The 18198-nt window shown below is 38.0% G+C and overlaps 1 protein-coding gene, 1 non-coding gene and 1 pseudogene across 3 annotated transcripts in view; 2 read left to right on the top strand and 1 right to left on the bottom strand.

Annotated features, from left to right (window-relative positions):
- DDX46 (DEAD-box helicase 46) overlaps positions 1-17335 on the top strand; it is a 52454-nt gene extending 35119 nt beyond the window's left edge. Inside the window, exons 17-23 of one of the 2 annotated variants that reach the window (XM_045822535.1) lie at positions 2136-2273; positions 2595-2744; positions 6019-6192; positions 7540-7758; positions 8432-8576; positions 14174-14247; positions 15910-17335. In XM_045822535.1, the coding sequence (XP_045678491.1) occupies positions 2136-2273; positions 2595-2744; positions 6019-6192; positions 7540-7758; positions 8432-8576; positions 14174-14247; positions 15910-15957 (948 nt within the window). In that variant the 3' untranslated portion in view covers positions 15958-17335. Of the gene's footprint in view, positions 1-2135; positions 2274-2594; positions 2745-6018; positions 6196-7539; positions 7759-8431; positions 8577-14173; positions 14248-15909 lie in introns of both variants that reach the window. The other variant, XM_045822526.1, reaches the window with a different exon arrangement.
- LOC123808142 lies at positions 583-785 on the top strand (annotated as a pseudogene).
- LOC123813310 lies at positions 3741-3814 on the bottom strand. The gene has a single exon (XR_006784736.1). It is a non-coding gene; the product is annotated as a small nucleolar RNA SNORD101 (small nucleolar RNA).
- Positions 17336-18198: the final 863 nt, after the last annotated feature.

Raw genomic sequence — 18198 nt, 5'->3', positions numbered from 1 at the left:
CATTGATAGTACTAGGGTCTGTATATGGAGTGCTGATTAAGTGCCCCGACAGAAGAGCTTTATTTATGTTTAACATTTCATCTTCACAACTTCCCTTGGAGGTTTGATAATACTATCTTTTTTAATAGATGTGAAAAGTTGAGGCACATAAAGGTCAAATTACTTGCCCAAAGTTACACAGCTAATAAGTAATGATGGCATTTATTTTTTTAACCTGAGTTATTCTATGGATTTGGGAAACTTTTTGTGTAAATGGCCAGATAGTAAAAACTGTAGCATTTTAAGTGTCTTTTTACACTTTTTTTTAAATTGTCAACTGAAGATATGTTTATTGATTTTAGAGAGAGAGGAAGGGAGGGAGAGAGAAAGAAACATTGATCAGTTGCCTTCGGTATGTATCCCAACCTGGGGGTCAAACCCGCAACTTAGGTATGTGCCTTGACTGAGGATCGAGCCCATAACATTGGTTTATGGGAAAATCAGCTGAGCCATCTGGCCAGGGCTTGATACTCTTGAGGGGAGTATGTGGGGAGTAGGGGGTCATATGAGGTGCTGACCATGTGCTTTCCACCCTTCATAGCCATGCCTCACAAAGTTAAGGAGATCAAGGACTGTTTGCTCCCAAGCCAGGCGAAAGGATGCCAGGTCTGAAAAAGCGAGGATAATGTGAAGTTCAAAGTTTTATGCAGCAGATCTCTTTATACCTTGGTTGTCATAGATGACGAGAAGGCAGAGAAGCTGAAGTAGTCCCTGCCCCAGGTTGGGCAGTGAAGGAGCTAAAATGAACCACACATGCTGATAGGAACTGTATTAAAATGTTAAAAATTCTTTTTAAAAAATTGTAGCCTTTTGAGGCCATGTATGTTTTTTGTCTCGTGTGTGTAGGTGTGTACAAACTTAAACAAATGTAATGCCATTCTTATCTCTTGGGCAGTATAGAAGCAGACCATGGGTCAAATTTGGTGACTAGATATTGCTGAAATAATAAACCATGTTTCAAAATTTATAACAGTTCGGTGGTAGAGACAGAGTATTTTGTAAAGATGGCAATCTGTGGTTTGTAAGTCCTGTACTTTAATTCCAGTCTTTTTTTGCCTGAACCAAAAGCTGCTGGGGACATGTGAAGCCTTAGGTTTTAGAGGACCCCAAGGAGATGATGTAGCTGACTCATTTTTGCAAGATGGTTACAAAATAAATTTTAAAAAATCACTCACTTTTGTATATAAAACCATTATACACCATACACACACACACATATGCTTCTTTTTTGTGTGTGGTTTTTTTATACATGACTTTATTTGAGAAGCCTCAGGCACAGCCCAGACCAGAGAGCACAAAGGGGAGAGAGCACAGGGCATTGCAGGGCAGCTGGGGAGGTGGCCGGCATCGAAACCCAGGCATGTTGCTCTGACTGGGAATCAAACTGGTGACCTTTGGTTTGCTCGCCGACTCTCCAGTCGACTTAGCCACAACAGCCAAGGCACACATATGCTTGTGTACGTTTTATTTGTCTTTAAAAATTTGGGCCCCTTATAGGTGTAGCTCAGTTGGTTGGGCATCATCCCTCAAAGCAAAAGGCTGCTGGTTTGATGCTGGGTAGGGCACATGCCTGGGGTGCGGGTTTGGATTTGGCCCCTCATTGGGGTGCGTATGAGAGGCCGCGATCAATGTTTGTCTCTTGCGTCAATGTTTCCCTTTTCTTGTCCCTCCTTTCTCCTCTCTCTAAAAATAAACTTTATAAAATATATGGGCATCTACATTCTAGGAGGTTGGTATGGTAACTGAGGTAGAGTGGTGCAGTGGTGGAGGAAGGGACTGTAAGCAAAGATGGGAAAGAAGATATCATACTAAAGAAAATTATCTATAATGCAATTGTACATTTATGTAAAATAACATTCCTACTTGTGCATAAGAAACTAGAGATTTTCTGGTTTTGCTTACTTCATTTTTAAATATTAAACTTAGATATTCCACTTTCAAACATTAAAGAATTTAGTAGGACTTTTTATGGTTTTTAAAATTCTTTAGTAAGGAGTCAATCTTAAAAAGATTTATTGGGTGATTTAGATTTATCTGTGATCTAAGTAGGATTCACCTCGCTGGTGTCTAATAGTTTCACTGTCCCTGTCCGTTAGGGTTACGCGTATACTTTTATCACAGAAGATCAGGCTCGTTATGCTGGTGACATCATTAAAGCTCTTGAATTGTCAGGGACTGCGGTGCCTCCCGACCTAGAGAAGCTTTGGAGTGATTTCAAAGACCAGCAGAAAGCTGTAAGTTTTTGAACTCCCATTTTAATGCAAATCATTATTGTGTCCTAAATATTGCATATTTAACACTCGTAAATCTTGAAAGAATTATTTTCATTTATCTTTTTAAAAAAGGAAAAAAGTGAAAACAAAATCTTTTTGCTTCAACTCAGTATTTTGAGTAGTTTACCTAAGGATCTTATTTTTTCTCACATGCTAGATGAAGTGTTTTTGTTAAATTGGCATACTACTCCCTGAAGGATATTTAATTACTGTAAATTCCCGGACACTAAATTTTTTTACTATGACATTAACTTTTTTTTTTGTTTTGTTTTTTCTTGAAAGGAAGGGAAAATAATTAAAAAGAGTAGTGGGTTCTCTGGGAAGGGATTCAAGTTTGATGAAACAGAACAAGCTTTGGCTAATGAGAGGAAGAAGTTACAGAAAGCAGCTCTGGGTCTGCAAGATTCGGATGATGAGGACGCTGCAGTCGATGTAAGTGTTGTGCTAAACCTTGTCTTTGCCTTTTGAAACAGTTGTTCCTCTCACGCTGGCAGTCTTATGATGTGCTTATTGAGATAGCCAATTACTGGGAACCTTGGTTTGTACTCTTCCCAGCCTTTTCTTATGTGAGCATATACATTCGTGTGCTTGTATTTTCATAAAAATGAGGTCATACTGCTTTATGACCTATTTTACATAACAGCCTTATGTTGAAATCTCCCCTTTGTAGCACATTCACTCTTACGCTATTCTTGATGACTACATAATATTCTATTCTATGGATGTTCTCCCATTTAATGAATCAAACCCCTATTTTTTAATATATAGGCTGTTTCTATGTATTTATTATTTGGAATCTACTGTACTTTCTAAACTATACCTCATTGTTTCATCCTTGTACATTTAAATTTGCACATTCATCACATTCAGTCTTGAGGATGAGTGTATAAAAGGAACTACTAGTCCAAAAGGTATTTCTAATTTGGTCTTAAAACATTGTCAGATTATCCTCCAGCAAGGTGAGTGGACCAGTTTGCACACGCTGTGGTGGTGTGTCAGAGCACCTGCCTCCCCATTACCATTAGTAGCATTGGTGCTAATGTTTATCTTTTTAAATTGTTATTGAACATCCTTATTAATAATAATAGTCAACATTTACTGAGTGCTACTAAATGCCATGCACTGTGCCACGGATTATTTTATTTACTTCCTTACGAGAGGTAGATACTCGAGTAGTCCCATTTTATCATTGAGGGGGCTGAGGCTTGAACAAAATAATAACCTTTTCGGATTTATAGCTGTTATGGTAATGAGTCGGGACCTGTACTCACTGCATTCTACTTTCAAGTCCATGTTCTTAGCTTGTGGAATTATTTGTTATCAGCGAAGAGGGATATTGAGGACTTAGCAGGTTGAAGGTTTCAGAGAATTTTCTTTGGAATCCTGACTCCCCAGGAGCTTGAGCTGTAGAAGATTTTTTTTTTTCAAGTTTGTCAGACTGTTATGTTTCACTCATAAAAGGAGTGAAAGGGTATCTAAGAAGATGTTTTTATCATGGAAGAATTTTGGAAAATCTGCCTCGAATATACCACTAGTAGTGGCATCAGCATATCAAAGGATGTGAAATGTCCTTAAAGAAGCTTATTTAACTTTGGTTAACCCAGAAATTTTTCAACATACTTGATCTTTTGATCATACAACATTTTTTTGACATACTCTGTTAAACCTCAGCTTAGAACATACTTTTGGAAATCAGAAATTCAGTCTGTTCTTGCCATTTGAGGAAATTGAGGCCCAGAAAAGTATTTAGTCCACGACTGCGCTGACTGTTTGGTGCAGCCAGGACCGAAACCCTGGTCTCCCATGAACGCCAGGCCATTCTTTCTAGTGTGGCAGACTGACTGAAGTTCAGTTAAGTCAGTGTTTTAGTCATCTGCAATGGTCAGTCCAAAACTTAGTTGGCTAAAACAATAAACATTTATTGTCTCAGTTTCTGAGGGTCAGCGAGTCAGGAGCAGTTTAGCCAGGTAGTTCTGGCCGGGAGTCGCGTAGGTGGCAATCGGCTGCTGTCCCAGCTACAGTGATGTGGGACCATCTTCTTCCAAGATGGTTCACTCACTTTGATGTCGGCAGAATGCTTCCGTTTTTTACTGTGCCCCCCTCCGCCTGCCTCCCCCCAGAGCAGTGAACCTTCGAGAGAGCAAAGAGGGATACTGAGTGCATTTTATGACTAGTCTCTGAAGTCACACACCAGCACTGCTACTTCATTCTATCCATTAGAAGCAAGTCACAGTCCAGCCCACACTCCAGGACAGGCTCCACCTCTTGAAGGGAAGAGCGTTAAAGAATTTGTGGCCTTGATTTTACACCTCATTTTTTTGTCACTTTGAACATTTTTTAAAATCTCAAAATGCAATATGTTTATTTCTCTGATTATTAAAATGATATATACTGTTGTTAAAAAAATTAAAATAATACTGAAGTGAATAAAGTCCAAAGTAAAGTTAACCCAACCAGCTAACAGCATATGCATTCCCCATTCCTGCTTTTATGCATTTGTTTTGTATTTAATGCTATATATGCTGTTTTACTCAGTTAAATGGTAAGTTTGAAAGTAGTTGATAACTAAAATCCCTTATTAGGTAACAAATGTTTAAAAATATTTTTATTTATTTTTAAAGAGAGGGGAAGGGAAGGAGAAAGAGGGGGAAGAAACATCAATGTGTCGTTGCCTGTTGCGTGCTCCATACAAGGCCTGGCCTGCAACCCAGACATGTGCCCCTACTGGGAATCGAACTGGCGACCCTTTGGTTGGCTGGACCACACACTCAATCCACTGAGCTACACCAACCAGGGCAGATAACAAATATTTTTAAAAAGAAGCTATTTCAGTGAAAGGGCTTTCTAAATTTAGTTAATTTTAAACCTTGAACAAAATATCCTCTGACTTGTGATCTAGGAGATAAAGCTTTATTACCCTAATCTGAGTATATAAAGGGGTTTACGTCTCTGTGGTTGGCAGTGCCTGTCATCATCGTTGGTGAAAGGTGTCTTTAAAAGGACATGTGAACAGTTTACCTGGTAGATGTGGCAAGCCCGAGGATTGCTCAGTCGCTGTAGGAATCGTGTGATCCCTGGAGAGCGGAGGCTTTCTGCATTGCTTCTGCTTTGATGGGGAAATCAACTCTCATTTTCTATCTTTCTTGGTTCAAATGAATCAAGCAGTAAAACGTTCTTTTATAATTCTGTTACCCAAGTTTTAAGGCAAATCTAGTTGCATTTTAGGAGTTGGGAATAGTTTTGGGAGCCTCGTCATAGGAACATGTACCAATCCCCTTGAAAGTCATTGACTTTTTAATTATCCTTGGCCTCAAGTTATTGCCCTTCTTTCATTGCAGTGTAATTTGGCTTCAAGGCCCGAGCTGTGGAGCATCTTAGATGCATCATATTGGCTGCTCTGTTTTGACAACACACATTGCTTGTTTGCTGAACTGGGATGTATTTTCTGGACCACTTAGAAGTCTGCATAAATGGTTCATGCAGCGTTATATCTATTTTCTGTTTTTTTTTCACCATAGACAATGGATTTTTTAAATGAAACCTGTTACTCTTAATCAATAGCTGGTGTATTTTCCTGTTGATCTGTGTGATTGAATTAACATAAATATAACCAGACTTTTGGTAGAAATACTTTTTATTATTTGCTGTAGGTATACATAAATTGGTATTTTTAATCTCATTTCTATTAACTTCTTTTTGTTTCTAGATTGACGAGCAAATCGAAAGCATGTTTAATTCAAAGAAGAGAGTGAAGGATATGGCTGCTCCTGGAACATCTAGTGTTCCTGCTCCAACTGCAGGAAATGCTGAGAAATTAGAAATTGCCAAGAGATTGGCTCTTAGAATCAATGCTCAGAAAAATTTGGGCATTGAGTCTCAGGTATTAAGTATTTTGTTCTGAGATTTAGTCAATACTTTCCATAAGCTCTTTGATTTTAAATGCTTTTTAGGAATTAAGGTCAGCACAAGTGAACAAGTCCACTAGACAATGAGTGAATGAAAGTTTAACATTCTGAATACAGAATTCTTTGATTATTGCATTTGAGTGATTTCTCCAGTTGGTTAACTAAGGTCTTAATTCCTATTCTGAAAACCTGATTGTTGAGTATGTTAGCCATGGAGAGTTTTTAAAGTGCGATTCTGATCGCTCTTAACAGAATCTAAAGAAATCACTCTTTTTCTCTCGATCTGTTTTTATTGGGTGGTTTCGGGGCACACAAGCAATTCCTCAGAAGTGCAAACACCAAGTCAGTTACACGACTTAACTAACATGGATTTAAACAGTAGAAAATGTGTTAAATATTTTATGTTATCTTTCTCTTTGGAGCTTTTTAAATTTTTAACTAAAGGTAGATTTTCACAGTGTTCCCAAAGAATATTATGTTAATTTTAACAGTACTTTGAAGATTTTCGGGTCTGGGGACCTGCGGGGCCCTCTGTCTAGCAGGCTGTATAGGTTGAAGTCTGTAGCAGCTAAGCTGAGATGACCAAGCCGGAGGCTAGTGCACTGACCGAATGAGGCAGCCACAAGCAGGCTTGCTTCCTCTGGTCTGTGCATCTGTTTTGTTTAGCCATTGACTTATCGTGAAGTGTTTACTGTACCCAAGCCCATGCCTCCCCTGAGAACAGGGGTGGTAGGACCTAAATTTTCTGGGATTATTACTGTTAATGACTCTACTGGAGAAATCAAATAGCTGTAGCTTTTCACCGTTGTTGGGAAATCTTGAGGTATGATTCATGTATTACCCACAGGAGAGTTCTGAACATGTTAGGCGTATAGCAAAATTAAGTTCAAATTAAAAACCAAGAAGGTCCTGAATAAGTCATTTACTGTAATTTACTAAGTGTTGGGTTGGGCTGTGGGGAGAGAAGGAACTTAGTGGTGGTAGCGGACAATCTATTTTAGAGAAAATTCTTGGGAGCCCCAAAGCATGTAAATGATTTTAGAAATATACTGTGTTAAATAGCAAGTGTTGCTTAATTTATCTATGATCCAGTAGAACTTTATTTAACAGAAGAGTTGAGTGTTCTGTAGTTTTCTCATCAAAGTAAAGGAGGTATGTCAGACTGTCACTTGCAAGTGTGTACTACTAAACTGCACATACAGGAGGACTCTGCATTAAAAAGATGCTTTTAGTTCATGGCTTTCCAGAGAGTAACTGGTGGGGTCCCTGATCTTGTCTCTGCCCTCATTTGAGATTTGACTGTAGGACTCCTCTAATTGCAGGATGTGATGCAACAGGCCACCAATGCAATTCTCAGAGGTGGCACCATCCTGGCTCCCACTGTGTCTGCAAAAACCATTGCAGAGCAACTTGCTGAGAAGATCAATGCCAAGCTCAATTATGTGCCTTTGGAGAAACAGGAAGAGGAGAGACAGGATGGTGGACAGAATGAATCTTTTAAGAGATATGAGGAAGAATTAGAGATCAATGACTTCCCACAGGCAAGTAACAAGTTTAAAAATTGTAGAGTAGAAAATTTTGCTTCAAAGGAGTGAAAGTCCCTTCTTTAAAACCCATGAACATTTTATTTTATTTATTTTTATTGAAAAAATGACAGTTTATAGTCAATATTTGTATTGTATTAGTTTCAGGTTTATAGCATAGTGGTTAGAAAATCATATTTTACAAAGTGCCATGAACATTTAAATAGCTACTTTACTTTTTTTATTTAGATGGGGAAGACAGCAGTATAAATTCCATTTTTATGACTATGTTCTGGGTACATTAGGATTTTTTTTTTTTTAAGATTTTATTTATTTACTAATTAGAGAGAAGGGAAGGGAGAAAGATAAGGAGAGAAACAGCAATGTGGAAGAGACACACTGATTGGTTGCCTCCTGCACGCCCCCAACTGGGGACCTGGCCTGAAACCCAGGCAAATGCTCTGACTGGGAACCAAACTGGCGACCTTTTAGCTCTTGGTCAGTGCTCAAGCCACTGAGCCACACCAGCCAGGGCTAGGGACATTAGGGTATAAGTTAGTTTATGATAAAGGTGTTAATTATAATGGTAACATTGACCATATTATGATTTAGACAGCCCAGTTTTTGTCAGTACACTCAGTTTTTAAATCCTGTTACGAAGTGATTTTTCTCCCCACCCTGTCTTTTATAGACTGCTAGGTGGAAAGTTACCTCTAAGGAAGCTCTGCAGAGAATCAGTGAATATTCTGAAGCTGCAATTACAATCAGAGGAACATATTTCCCACCTGGCAAGGAACCCAAGGAAGGAGAGCGGAAAATTTACTTGGCAATTGAAAGTATGTACTATTGATTCTGTTTCAAGGTTGACCTAGATGTAATAGAGAGAATGTGAAATCAGTTCTAAAAAAATAGGGAGTAATATTTTAGAAGTTTCATATTTTATTTAGAAGTTTAGTACACATAACAAAGGTGAAAGATCTGTGTTTGGGACTCTTTCAGTCTTGATAATTAAGTCAAATTTGAAAATAACTAAATGAGAAGGACTTTTCTTTTAAGGATTAATCTGTTTATACTTGTATTAAGTTGAACATTCTGGCCAAAGTTTAGGTTAGAAAGTAAATCAACTATATTAATAGTCCACTTAATGAATGTTTAAGCAAATATTGCCTCTGAAATTATACCCATAAAAGTTTGTGCAGACCTTTAAAAATCTAACAAGAGGACAATTAATACCATAACTGAAAGGATATAAATAATGCATTAACTAAGAGTGATCTGGTTTGCTTTTTAACCTTTATTTCATGTATTCAAGTATAAATTTAAAAGATACTTTTCATTTTGATTTATTTTCCTAATGTGTTATTCTTCCGCTAGTAGATTAACCTGCCTCCCTTCATTTCTACTTAATCTGCACATTTTTCTCAAAAACTTCAAGTGGCCCGGCTAGGTCCATTTTATCTTTCTAATGGACTACCTCTTGTTGGGTACTGTCGTTGGAACAGTGGGGTCCTGTGAGCCTGGGGTCTGCAGACCTACTGCCTAAATGGTCTCAGACACCAGGCCGGTGCTTCTGAGTCATACACGTCAGTTCTGACAAGGAGGCCTTGGCTTGGGTGCCCCTCACACTCTGTGTGTGACTCTTCACCTGCTTTGTGTTCCCTCACTGTGCTTACCACATGGAAATTAGAGTGTGTTCACGCTTGTTGTGTCTGCCTGCCCAGAGTGCAGTGACTGTTATCTTCTGTATTCCCAGTGCCCAGCACACGGTGAGTAGGTTTTCCAAATAACACGTTTGATTAAGGCCTGTAGGCACTCGTTTTCAGGACACAAAATACTATTTGACAGGCATATCCATATGATCTCTCTACAGTAGCACTGTCCAAAGGAATTCACTGTGATGGCTGCGGAGCACTTGAAATACGGCCATGTGACTGAGAAGTTTTGAATGTCATTTAGTTTTCATAAAATTAAATGTAAATAGCCCCATGACTGGTGGCAACTATATTGGTTAGCTCGGCTCTAAATTTTGTTAGAAAGATCGATGGAAGTTGATTTAGATCCATTGAAAGTATATTGTTAAAAAGATGTGCCATTAGTTAATTGTTTCCTTACTGTATTTTGGGATTCATTTGTTTTTTGTGAAGACCATAACTTTAGGTAAAGTTTCTTACTTTACCTAAAGTAAATGAAATTAAAGGAAAGAAATACTAACTAAAATGACTCAATTATATATTAGGAATTATTTTTAGGGTTTGATTCTTTTCTGGCCAAAAACAAAGAGAATTTAACAAAAACCAAATTAGGTTTGGTTTTTGCCTAGTAACAAACTGTGCCTAGTTAGTCACTGTGCTTTTAGTTAGTGATCTCAAATTGTTTCTATGTGGCTTCTTAGCATAAAGACGTGTGCAGTGTTCATCCAGTTTACCTCTAAATAGAAACGGTTTCCTGGCCAGACTTGCCTGATGGGGCCAGAGTAAGTTAAACACTGAAAAGTGGTTACTAAGGTTCATCTGTTGTTGTTGTTTTAAGTAAGTCCTTGCCTGCTTGTTGTAAACTTGTGATTAGTTTCCAGAGTTCTGATAAGGTTTATTTTAATAGTCGGTGCAAGCTTATTTGCTGCTTTTGTGGAGGAGCAGGCTTTTGGAGTTGGCTGTTCTGCCGTTTTCACCAGTGTCATTCTCACTGTTGTACTTTTTAAAATTAATAATGATGAATTGTGGCCAAGGTAAAACTCAAACGCAGCCATTATGTTTTCCATGTTTTTGCCATTCTACCATTACTGCGTAATAAGATTCATACAGGTTTTTAAATGGTATACAAAGGAAGTGGAATGGGAAATCAGCATATTTAATATTGTTTATGATTGTGACTTTGATAAACTGACTCATATCTATTTCAAGTCTCTCTCTCTCTCTCTCTCTCTCTCTCTCTCTCTCTCTCTCTCTCTCTTTTTAGATTTTATTTCTTTTTAGAGAGGGAGAAAGAGAGAGGGAAACATCAGTGTGTGGTTGCCTCTCACGCACCCCCTACTGGGGACCTGGCCTGCAACCCAGGCATGTGCCCTGATCCAGGAATTGAATCTGTGACCCTTTGTTTCTCAGGCCGGTGCACAATCCACTGAGCCACACCAGCCAGGACTCAAGTCATGTTTTTAAATGGTACCCTTTTGTGTATCCGGAAAGACTTTTGGTCTCCTAGTCACTCAGTGTGTTTCTAAATCATGTGACACTTTTTTATTGTGTAGTAATATAGGGGGATTGCCGGCACCCAGATTTTCAAAGAGAGAAAATTACACTGATATGTTTCTGCATTTGGAACTGGACAGGTTGCCCTTACCGCTCTGTTCACTAGGCCCCATGCAGGGTGGAAACAGAGTGTCATGCAGTGGAATCTGATGACAAAATCGTTGGTGTACAGGGAGTCAGCCTTTGGCCTCTGCTTGAGTATTATGGGTATTTAAGCAAAACCAATATTTTAAATTCCTGCCTTATTAAGAGGTCAGTCAGAAATATGAGTGCTCTGAAAAAGGGTCCTCTATGTAATTTGTTAATTTAAAGGTAATTATGCTTGTTTAATGTAGTATAGTTAATGTATCAAAGTTCAGTTTACATATAACTTTATCAGAACACACCTCCTACACTACCAAGTGAAATGATATGAGAAGCCCACAGCTTCTGTTGACCTTTCCATCCAGTTAGAGTGGTTCTGGTCACTTCTCTTCGCTGTCAACTCAGGAAATAATGTCTAATTATTATAATCCAAGCACCTCCTCCCCAGGATAAAGATAACCTTGTCAAAAATGAATCTTGAAAATTCTACAGACATAGATGCTGCATAGGAGCTGGGAATTGGTAATTAAAATGATCTAAATCTGTGCAGATTTTCGTAGATGATTAGAATTTAAAGGATCTTTTAGATTTTGAAACTCCAACCAAATCAGCCGAACACTAATAGGGTGAAAACAGGTGTTGGAAGGAGCCTGGTGTCATCTGTTTCTCGTTCTGTAATTGGAGGGACCCCACCGCCTGGCTCCTTAGAGGCTCTGTAGGCTCGGCAGCTCCAGGCCTCCCACCAGGCAGCGGGAAGGAGAACAGGAAGGACTTACATGCCTAGCCACCCTGTATAATTTATAGCCTGTTTTGTGACCCTCTTTTTATTAGTGGAGAATCCCTTAAAAGCAGCCAGAGTTGTTTTAGGACCAATGAAAGGAAATGCCTCTTTTTCATGGCAGCTTATAAACATATGTAACCTATTACCTAAAGAAGCTATGTAAGTCAAAAATTTAAACTGGTCCAAATGGTCAGGCTTTAACTAAAATAGAAAAGTCATTCTTCCATTTGAGCCTAGCTGAGAGTCACTTTCCTTCTTTTTAAAATAGCACAGAATATCAGCAAGCTTCACACCAACTCGTGCCAAACAGCATATTTTCCTCTTGATTTCTTTTTGGGTGTAATCTTCAGTCTGGCTTGGCTCTTGATTCTACCCTTGTCTTCACTCTCATCTCCCTCTCTTCCCTCCCAGTGCCCACAGCTTTAAAATGGTGTGGTTGGTTGCTGGCAGAGCTTGGAGGACTTAGATACGTTGCTGTGACTTCGCAGCTGTACTCATGGCCCTTTCCTTCCTGTTGTTAAATCGTTTCTTCTCCCTCTTCCTCCTCTCCCTCCTCTTCTTCCTCCTCTTCTTCCCCATTCTCCCCTCCCCCCTCCTTCCTTCTCTTTGGGGTCAACAAGGTTATTCACATGTAGTAAGTTGGAAAATTTTCCCATTTCTTGTGAATTATTTTCCTTATTTTTTCTTATATAGAATAATTAAAATAACAGTTCACTGCATTGCAAGCCCAGTTTTCCTTTTATTCTTTTTAAAAAATATTTTATTTACTTATTTTCAGAGAGAGGGAAGGGAGGGAGAAAGAGAGGGAAAGAAACATTGATATGAGAAAGAAATACTGATAGTACTGATAGGTTGCCTCTTGTACACCACCCTGACCTGGGACTGAACCTGCAACTCAGGCACGTGCCCTGATCGGGAATCAGATGGTGACCCTTTGCTTTGCAGGATGCCTTACCAACTGAGCCATTCCCATCAGGGCCCCTTTTATTCTTCGACATGCCACTCCCAGTTCTTAATCCCTAGACTACTTCTTTGGTCCAGGTCTTTTCCTCTTAGTGTATGTTGTGCTGTCCATCTAGACGTACCTCCTTCGTGTCGTTGTCCTGGGCCCCAGATCCTTTCACATGTCCCCTTGATGGTTCCCTGATCTCCAGCTCTCCTGAACCACTGGTCCGTATTTCCATTGGCATCGCTGACTTTTCCAGCTGATGTCCCAGGAGCACCTCAGCTACAGTGATCTCAGAATTGAATTTTGTCCACCATTACTGCTGATAACACCTGTTCTTTCTCTTGGATTTAGTATCTTCTTTATTCTTATTTTACTTTCTGCTCAACTTTCAGCGTGTTACTTTGTAGCTCTTCTTTACTATTCACATCTAGTCAGAAAAAAACATTTTGTCCATTCAACCAAAAAAAGATGTACTTTCATGGTGGTATGAACACAATCCTGTGAGAGCACTGAGGAGAAAACACCTAACAGTGGAAGTTGAGGAAAGCTGCTTGGAAGAAGTGATACTTAAAAGTTATTCTAGCAGACTACTTCCTAGCTACTCGTCCGGTTGTAATACCTTTACAAGGTTGTTTTTCTAGTGGTCTATAAGGCTAATGAGCAGAGTTCTTTGTATAATGACTCTCTCACAACATGTCATACGTGATGGATACTTAATGTTTCTTGAATTAGTAACTGTGTGAATGAATGTCTCCAGCTTGCCTCAGCCTCTCGGCTACCTTGCCACATCCTTTCCCACTCTGTTCCAGCCATGATATACTTCACTTACCTGCAGTATTTAAGCATGCCTTTCCTCATCCATGCCATTGCACATGTGCTTCTCTTTGCAAAGTATTCTCCATGCCATCTCTTCTCCTTTAACTTAGTGAGTTCTCTATTCATTTTTAAGACTTTGCTCAGATGACACATTTGGAAACATTTGTTGACTTTAAAGAATATAATGTTGTGAAAATGTCCAATAAATAGTTGTTAAATAAATGAACCAAAAAAGTTATATTTCCCTTTAACTTTTCTTATTTTCTTGGACAAATTACTAATCATCTTTTCTTCACTCTCCCTAACCAACATACCAAGAATTCTTAAGACTGCGTGTGATTGTGACCTCATTGGTTTCATTTGAAGCTCTAGAAGGGGTGAGAACGATAAGCAGCCATTATATAATGTAAATGCTGTTCCGGCTAATGAAAGGCTATCTTGGAAGGCAGCACAATGTCCTGAAAGTCATCTATAGTATCCCTGGTGGCTCTCCATGACATGGATGAATACCCGGTGTGATTCTAGTGATAACAAATAATGCTTCCACTTGATTACCAGGTGCCAATGAACTGGCTGTGCAGAAAGCGAAGGCAGAGATCACCAGGCTCATTAAAGAAGAGCTGATCCGGCTGGTGAGTGAAAACCTCAAGGACTTATTTTGTTGTTTTAATAAATGTGGTTTTTTTAAAGCTTTTATTTATTTTTAGAGAGGGAAGGGAGGGAGAAAGAGAGAGAGAAACATCAGTGTGCGGTTGCTGGGGGCCATGGCCTGCAACCCAGGCATGTACCCTGACTGGGAATCGAACCTGCGACACTTTGGTTTGCAGCCCGCTCTCAATCCACTGAGCTACGCTTAATGTTTTATTAGACTATAACATAGAGAAAGGTATGCAAATCATAAACATAACTTGATGAATTTTCACAAAGTAATAAGCACACTGTTGTGGTCACTATCCATACCAAAATATGTAGAATATCTACTTGTGTCCCAGAATCCCTCCTCAGGCCCCTCTTCACTGTTCACCTCCCCCATAGGTAACAGTGTTCTCACTTTTTTTAAAGATTTTTTTTATTTATTTTTAGAGAGGGGGGAAGGGAGGGAGAAAGAGAGGGAAATATCAATGTATGGTTACCTCTCGTGTGGCCCCCACTGGGGACCTGGCCCACAACCCAGGCATGTGCCCTGAGTAGGAATCAAACCAGCGACCCTTCAATTTGCAGCCTGTGCTCAGTCCACTGAGCTATACCAGCCAGGGCAACAATCACTTTTAACATCATAGATTAGTTTTGCCTATTTTTGAATTCCATGTAAAGTGGAATTAAATGCTTTGTACTCTTTAGTATCTAATTTCTTTCACTCTACATTACTTTTAGGAAACCAGTCCTTATTCCATGAAATCGTAGTGACTCCTTTTTCGTGGCCATATAGTATTTAATTGTGTGAACATACAGTTATTTGTATATTGGATTTGGGGTTATTTTAGTTTTTAGTTTTTATGAATAATGCTTCTATAAATATTTTATTCCATGTCTCTCTGATACACACCAGGATACTTTTCTCTTGGTTATAAAACCTTGAAGTAGAATTGCTAGTTATAGGGTATGTGCAGTTTAGCTTTAAGTTGGTATTACAGAATAATTTTCCAAAGTGGTTATGCTAATTTACACCCCCTCCAGCACTGTGTGAAAATTTTAGTTTCTCTACATTTTTTTTGCCAGTACAGGTGTTGTCAGTGTTTTTACACTTAGATAAGGACTTCATTTTATTTTGGAAAGGCACCTTTCATGGACCAGCTTTCCAAAGGGGGCAGAACATCCCTGTGTCTTTAGTGTTGGTTGAAGCTTATAAACTCTCTGTACAGTTTGTATATTGGGATGAGGACCCTTTGGGAAGGAAATGTTATCCTTTCTCTAAGAATGTGTTTTTGAGGCCTTTTCTTAAATTCTCTATATAGAACATTCTTTGGGGGAGGATAAAAAGTTTAAAGAATAGAAGTATACAAAACAAGAGGGAAGAAGAAAAATAACCTTTAAATCAAGTGCTTAAGGCTGTTCCATCAAGGAGTGGTAGAAAAAGAACCCAACGCCACCACTCTTAGTTCAAAACGTCGTCCAGGAGTCGTTGCGTGAACTCAGAATTGACTCGTTGGTTGAGCAGTCCTTTCTGCCTCTGTGTAATATAATAGTAACATTTCTATTTTAAATACCTGGTAGTTTGTAAAGGAAATTTCCTTAATGTATGCTTCTTTTTTCTTGGACGTTTTCTCACCATGTATCTTTTATTTCTATTATAGCAAAACTCATACCAACCAACAAATAAGGGAAGATATAAAGTCTTATAAAACACCTGGAAAAACTCTGTACCTGTGCTGGTCACAATGTGTGTGGCAGCTGTTGTCTGCAGTTTACACTGTGTTGTAAATTAGATTTTTAAAATTCCGCCTTGCTGATTTTTTAAATACAAGAAACCAGTATTTGCTAAAGAAATCTTCTTGCAGTAAGTACCCCTAGAATTATCAAACTATATTTAAAGCAGGCCTGTTTTCAGAGTATGATGTCCTTTATTGTAAAACCTAAATATTAACATTTTAAATATCTGGGTAGTGTTCCAGAAGTTTAAAAAAGGGAACTATTTGGACTTTCTATTGAAGTTAATAAAGTACACAAGTTGCTAAGGGGCTGTTCATCTCATCCTCTTGTGCTGAAATTGTGATCGTCCCTTCAGGAAAGGCAAACTTCTGTCTAATTCTGTGTCCTCCTTGAGTTTAAATCTGACTTAACTCAGTGGAACAATATGAACTGGATTTAAGAATGTTATAATAGAATTTTTATAAAATGGGTTCAGAGTTTTTGTTTCAATTTTTATCATCATAAATGGGCAATAGTTGGATTGCTTTTTGGTTTTGTAAAATTAAAGATTTGTAGTATAAGAGTCTTTTGCATTTCTTTACATTGCAAAGAGTTTTAGTATTTACTACTTTTAGGTTCCCCTCACAACCTCTGGTTCCATACCTAGCTACTAACTCTCTTTCTAATCTTCATTTTAAAAGTGATTTGAGTCTGTAAATACTAATATAATTCCTTTTTTCCCCTGAAAATATTTGTTTATACATATGTACATATAAACACCCTGCTGATTTTAATCTATAGTTTTTCTTTAGGATTATTGTATAGGTTGTGAATTTTCTTTAAAATTTTCAAACATCACGATCTCATGTTTTAGACTTAGACATAAGCACCTCTCAGTCAAATTAAGTTCACAAGAAATCATAAACTACATTTTGAGCCCTTAGATATATTCCCTGAAGTATTCTAATTTAAATTGCTATAATTGGATTATCTAATATTCTTTTCAAGACTCCTGGTATATTATAACTTTATATTATTGTCATTTCTTTTTTTTAAGAAGAGAAAATTTTTAGGAATTAAATAGACATTTCTTAAGAGATGGTTCCTTTGAATGCTCTTGACTTGGAGTTTTTAGAAAAGAAAAAGAATGAAAGTATACTATTGCTGTTAAAACAAATCAATTTAATAGTACATTAAGTGATTAAAGTGACGAGTATTGATCATTATTTCTGCAATATATAGTATCATTACTGAAAAACTACAATATAACTGGGAAATATTCTTAGATGCCTCACATATCCACTGTCTTTCTTAGGGGAAGAAAACAGAAAAAACATGTCAGTAGAACCAAATAAATCATTTACTCTAAAATTCCAGGCATCTTGGGCTCCTTTTCCCCCATAGCTTATTTATTTTCTTATTTTTATTACCTCGTGCTAGTTTGTTTTCTTTGGCAGAACATGTGGCAGTTCTGCCTTGGTGATGATTGGTGCTCCTTCAGCCTGCTGGATCACTTTGAGATTTGGCATTTTACATCATTTTAGCATTACTAATTTATGTTTGTATATGTAGTTGTTATAAACCATTGATAGTATTTTGTTCTAAAATGAAACACATTTCTCTGTTACTACATTTTTAGTGTCACATCAACTCCTTGATTTTTAAAATTTGAATGACATATAATTTGTTTTTAACAAAATATGAGTATTTGGTCATATTTTCTAAATTCCTTATAAAATAAAGTTGATTCAGTCTGTATTTTCCTAAAATTATCTTTGCTGAAATGTTTTCTGTTGTTTATCTGAATTTGTTTATATTGGTAGTCATGGCAGCAAAGTATTGTATTCTGTGTTTATTTTAAAGATTTCACTTATTTTATTTTTAGAGGGGAGGGGGAGAAAGAGGGAATTAAACATTAATGTGAGAGAGAAACATCGATTGGTAGCCTCTGCTATGTGCCCCAACCCAGGACCGAACCCACAGCCCAGACATATGCCCTGCTCAGGAATCGAACTTGCAGGCTTTTTTGCTTTACGTAATGATGCTGTACCAACTGAGCCACACCGGTCAGGGCTGTGTTTGTTTTCAAATTCTGGCAACTTACTACCCTAAATATACAGCTTTATTCAAAAATATGTTCCTAAAGAAGCTCTTAGTCTTTGATGATATTTGTATTTGGCATAAGACAGATAAGCTATAGGGGAAGTAATTGGTTCATGTGCCAGTTGGTGTTT

This window comes from Phyllostomus hastatus, unplaced genomic scaffold (assembly GCF_019186645.2).
Source record: "Phyllostomus hastatus isolate PE091 unplaced genomic scaffold, TTU_PhHast_1.1 phas_contig_150, whole genome shotgun sequence".
Taxonomy (NCBI): domain Eukaryota; kingdom Metazoa; phylum Chordata; class Mammalia; order Chiroptera; family Phyllostomidae; genus Phyllostomus; species Phyllostomus hastatus.
The sequence above is the reverse complement of the archived record's forward strand: the minus strand, read 5'-3'. Positions and strand labels throughout refer to the sequence as shown.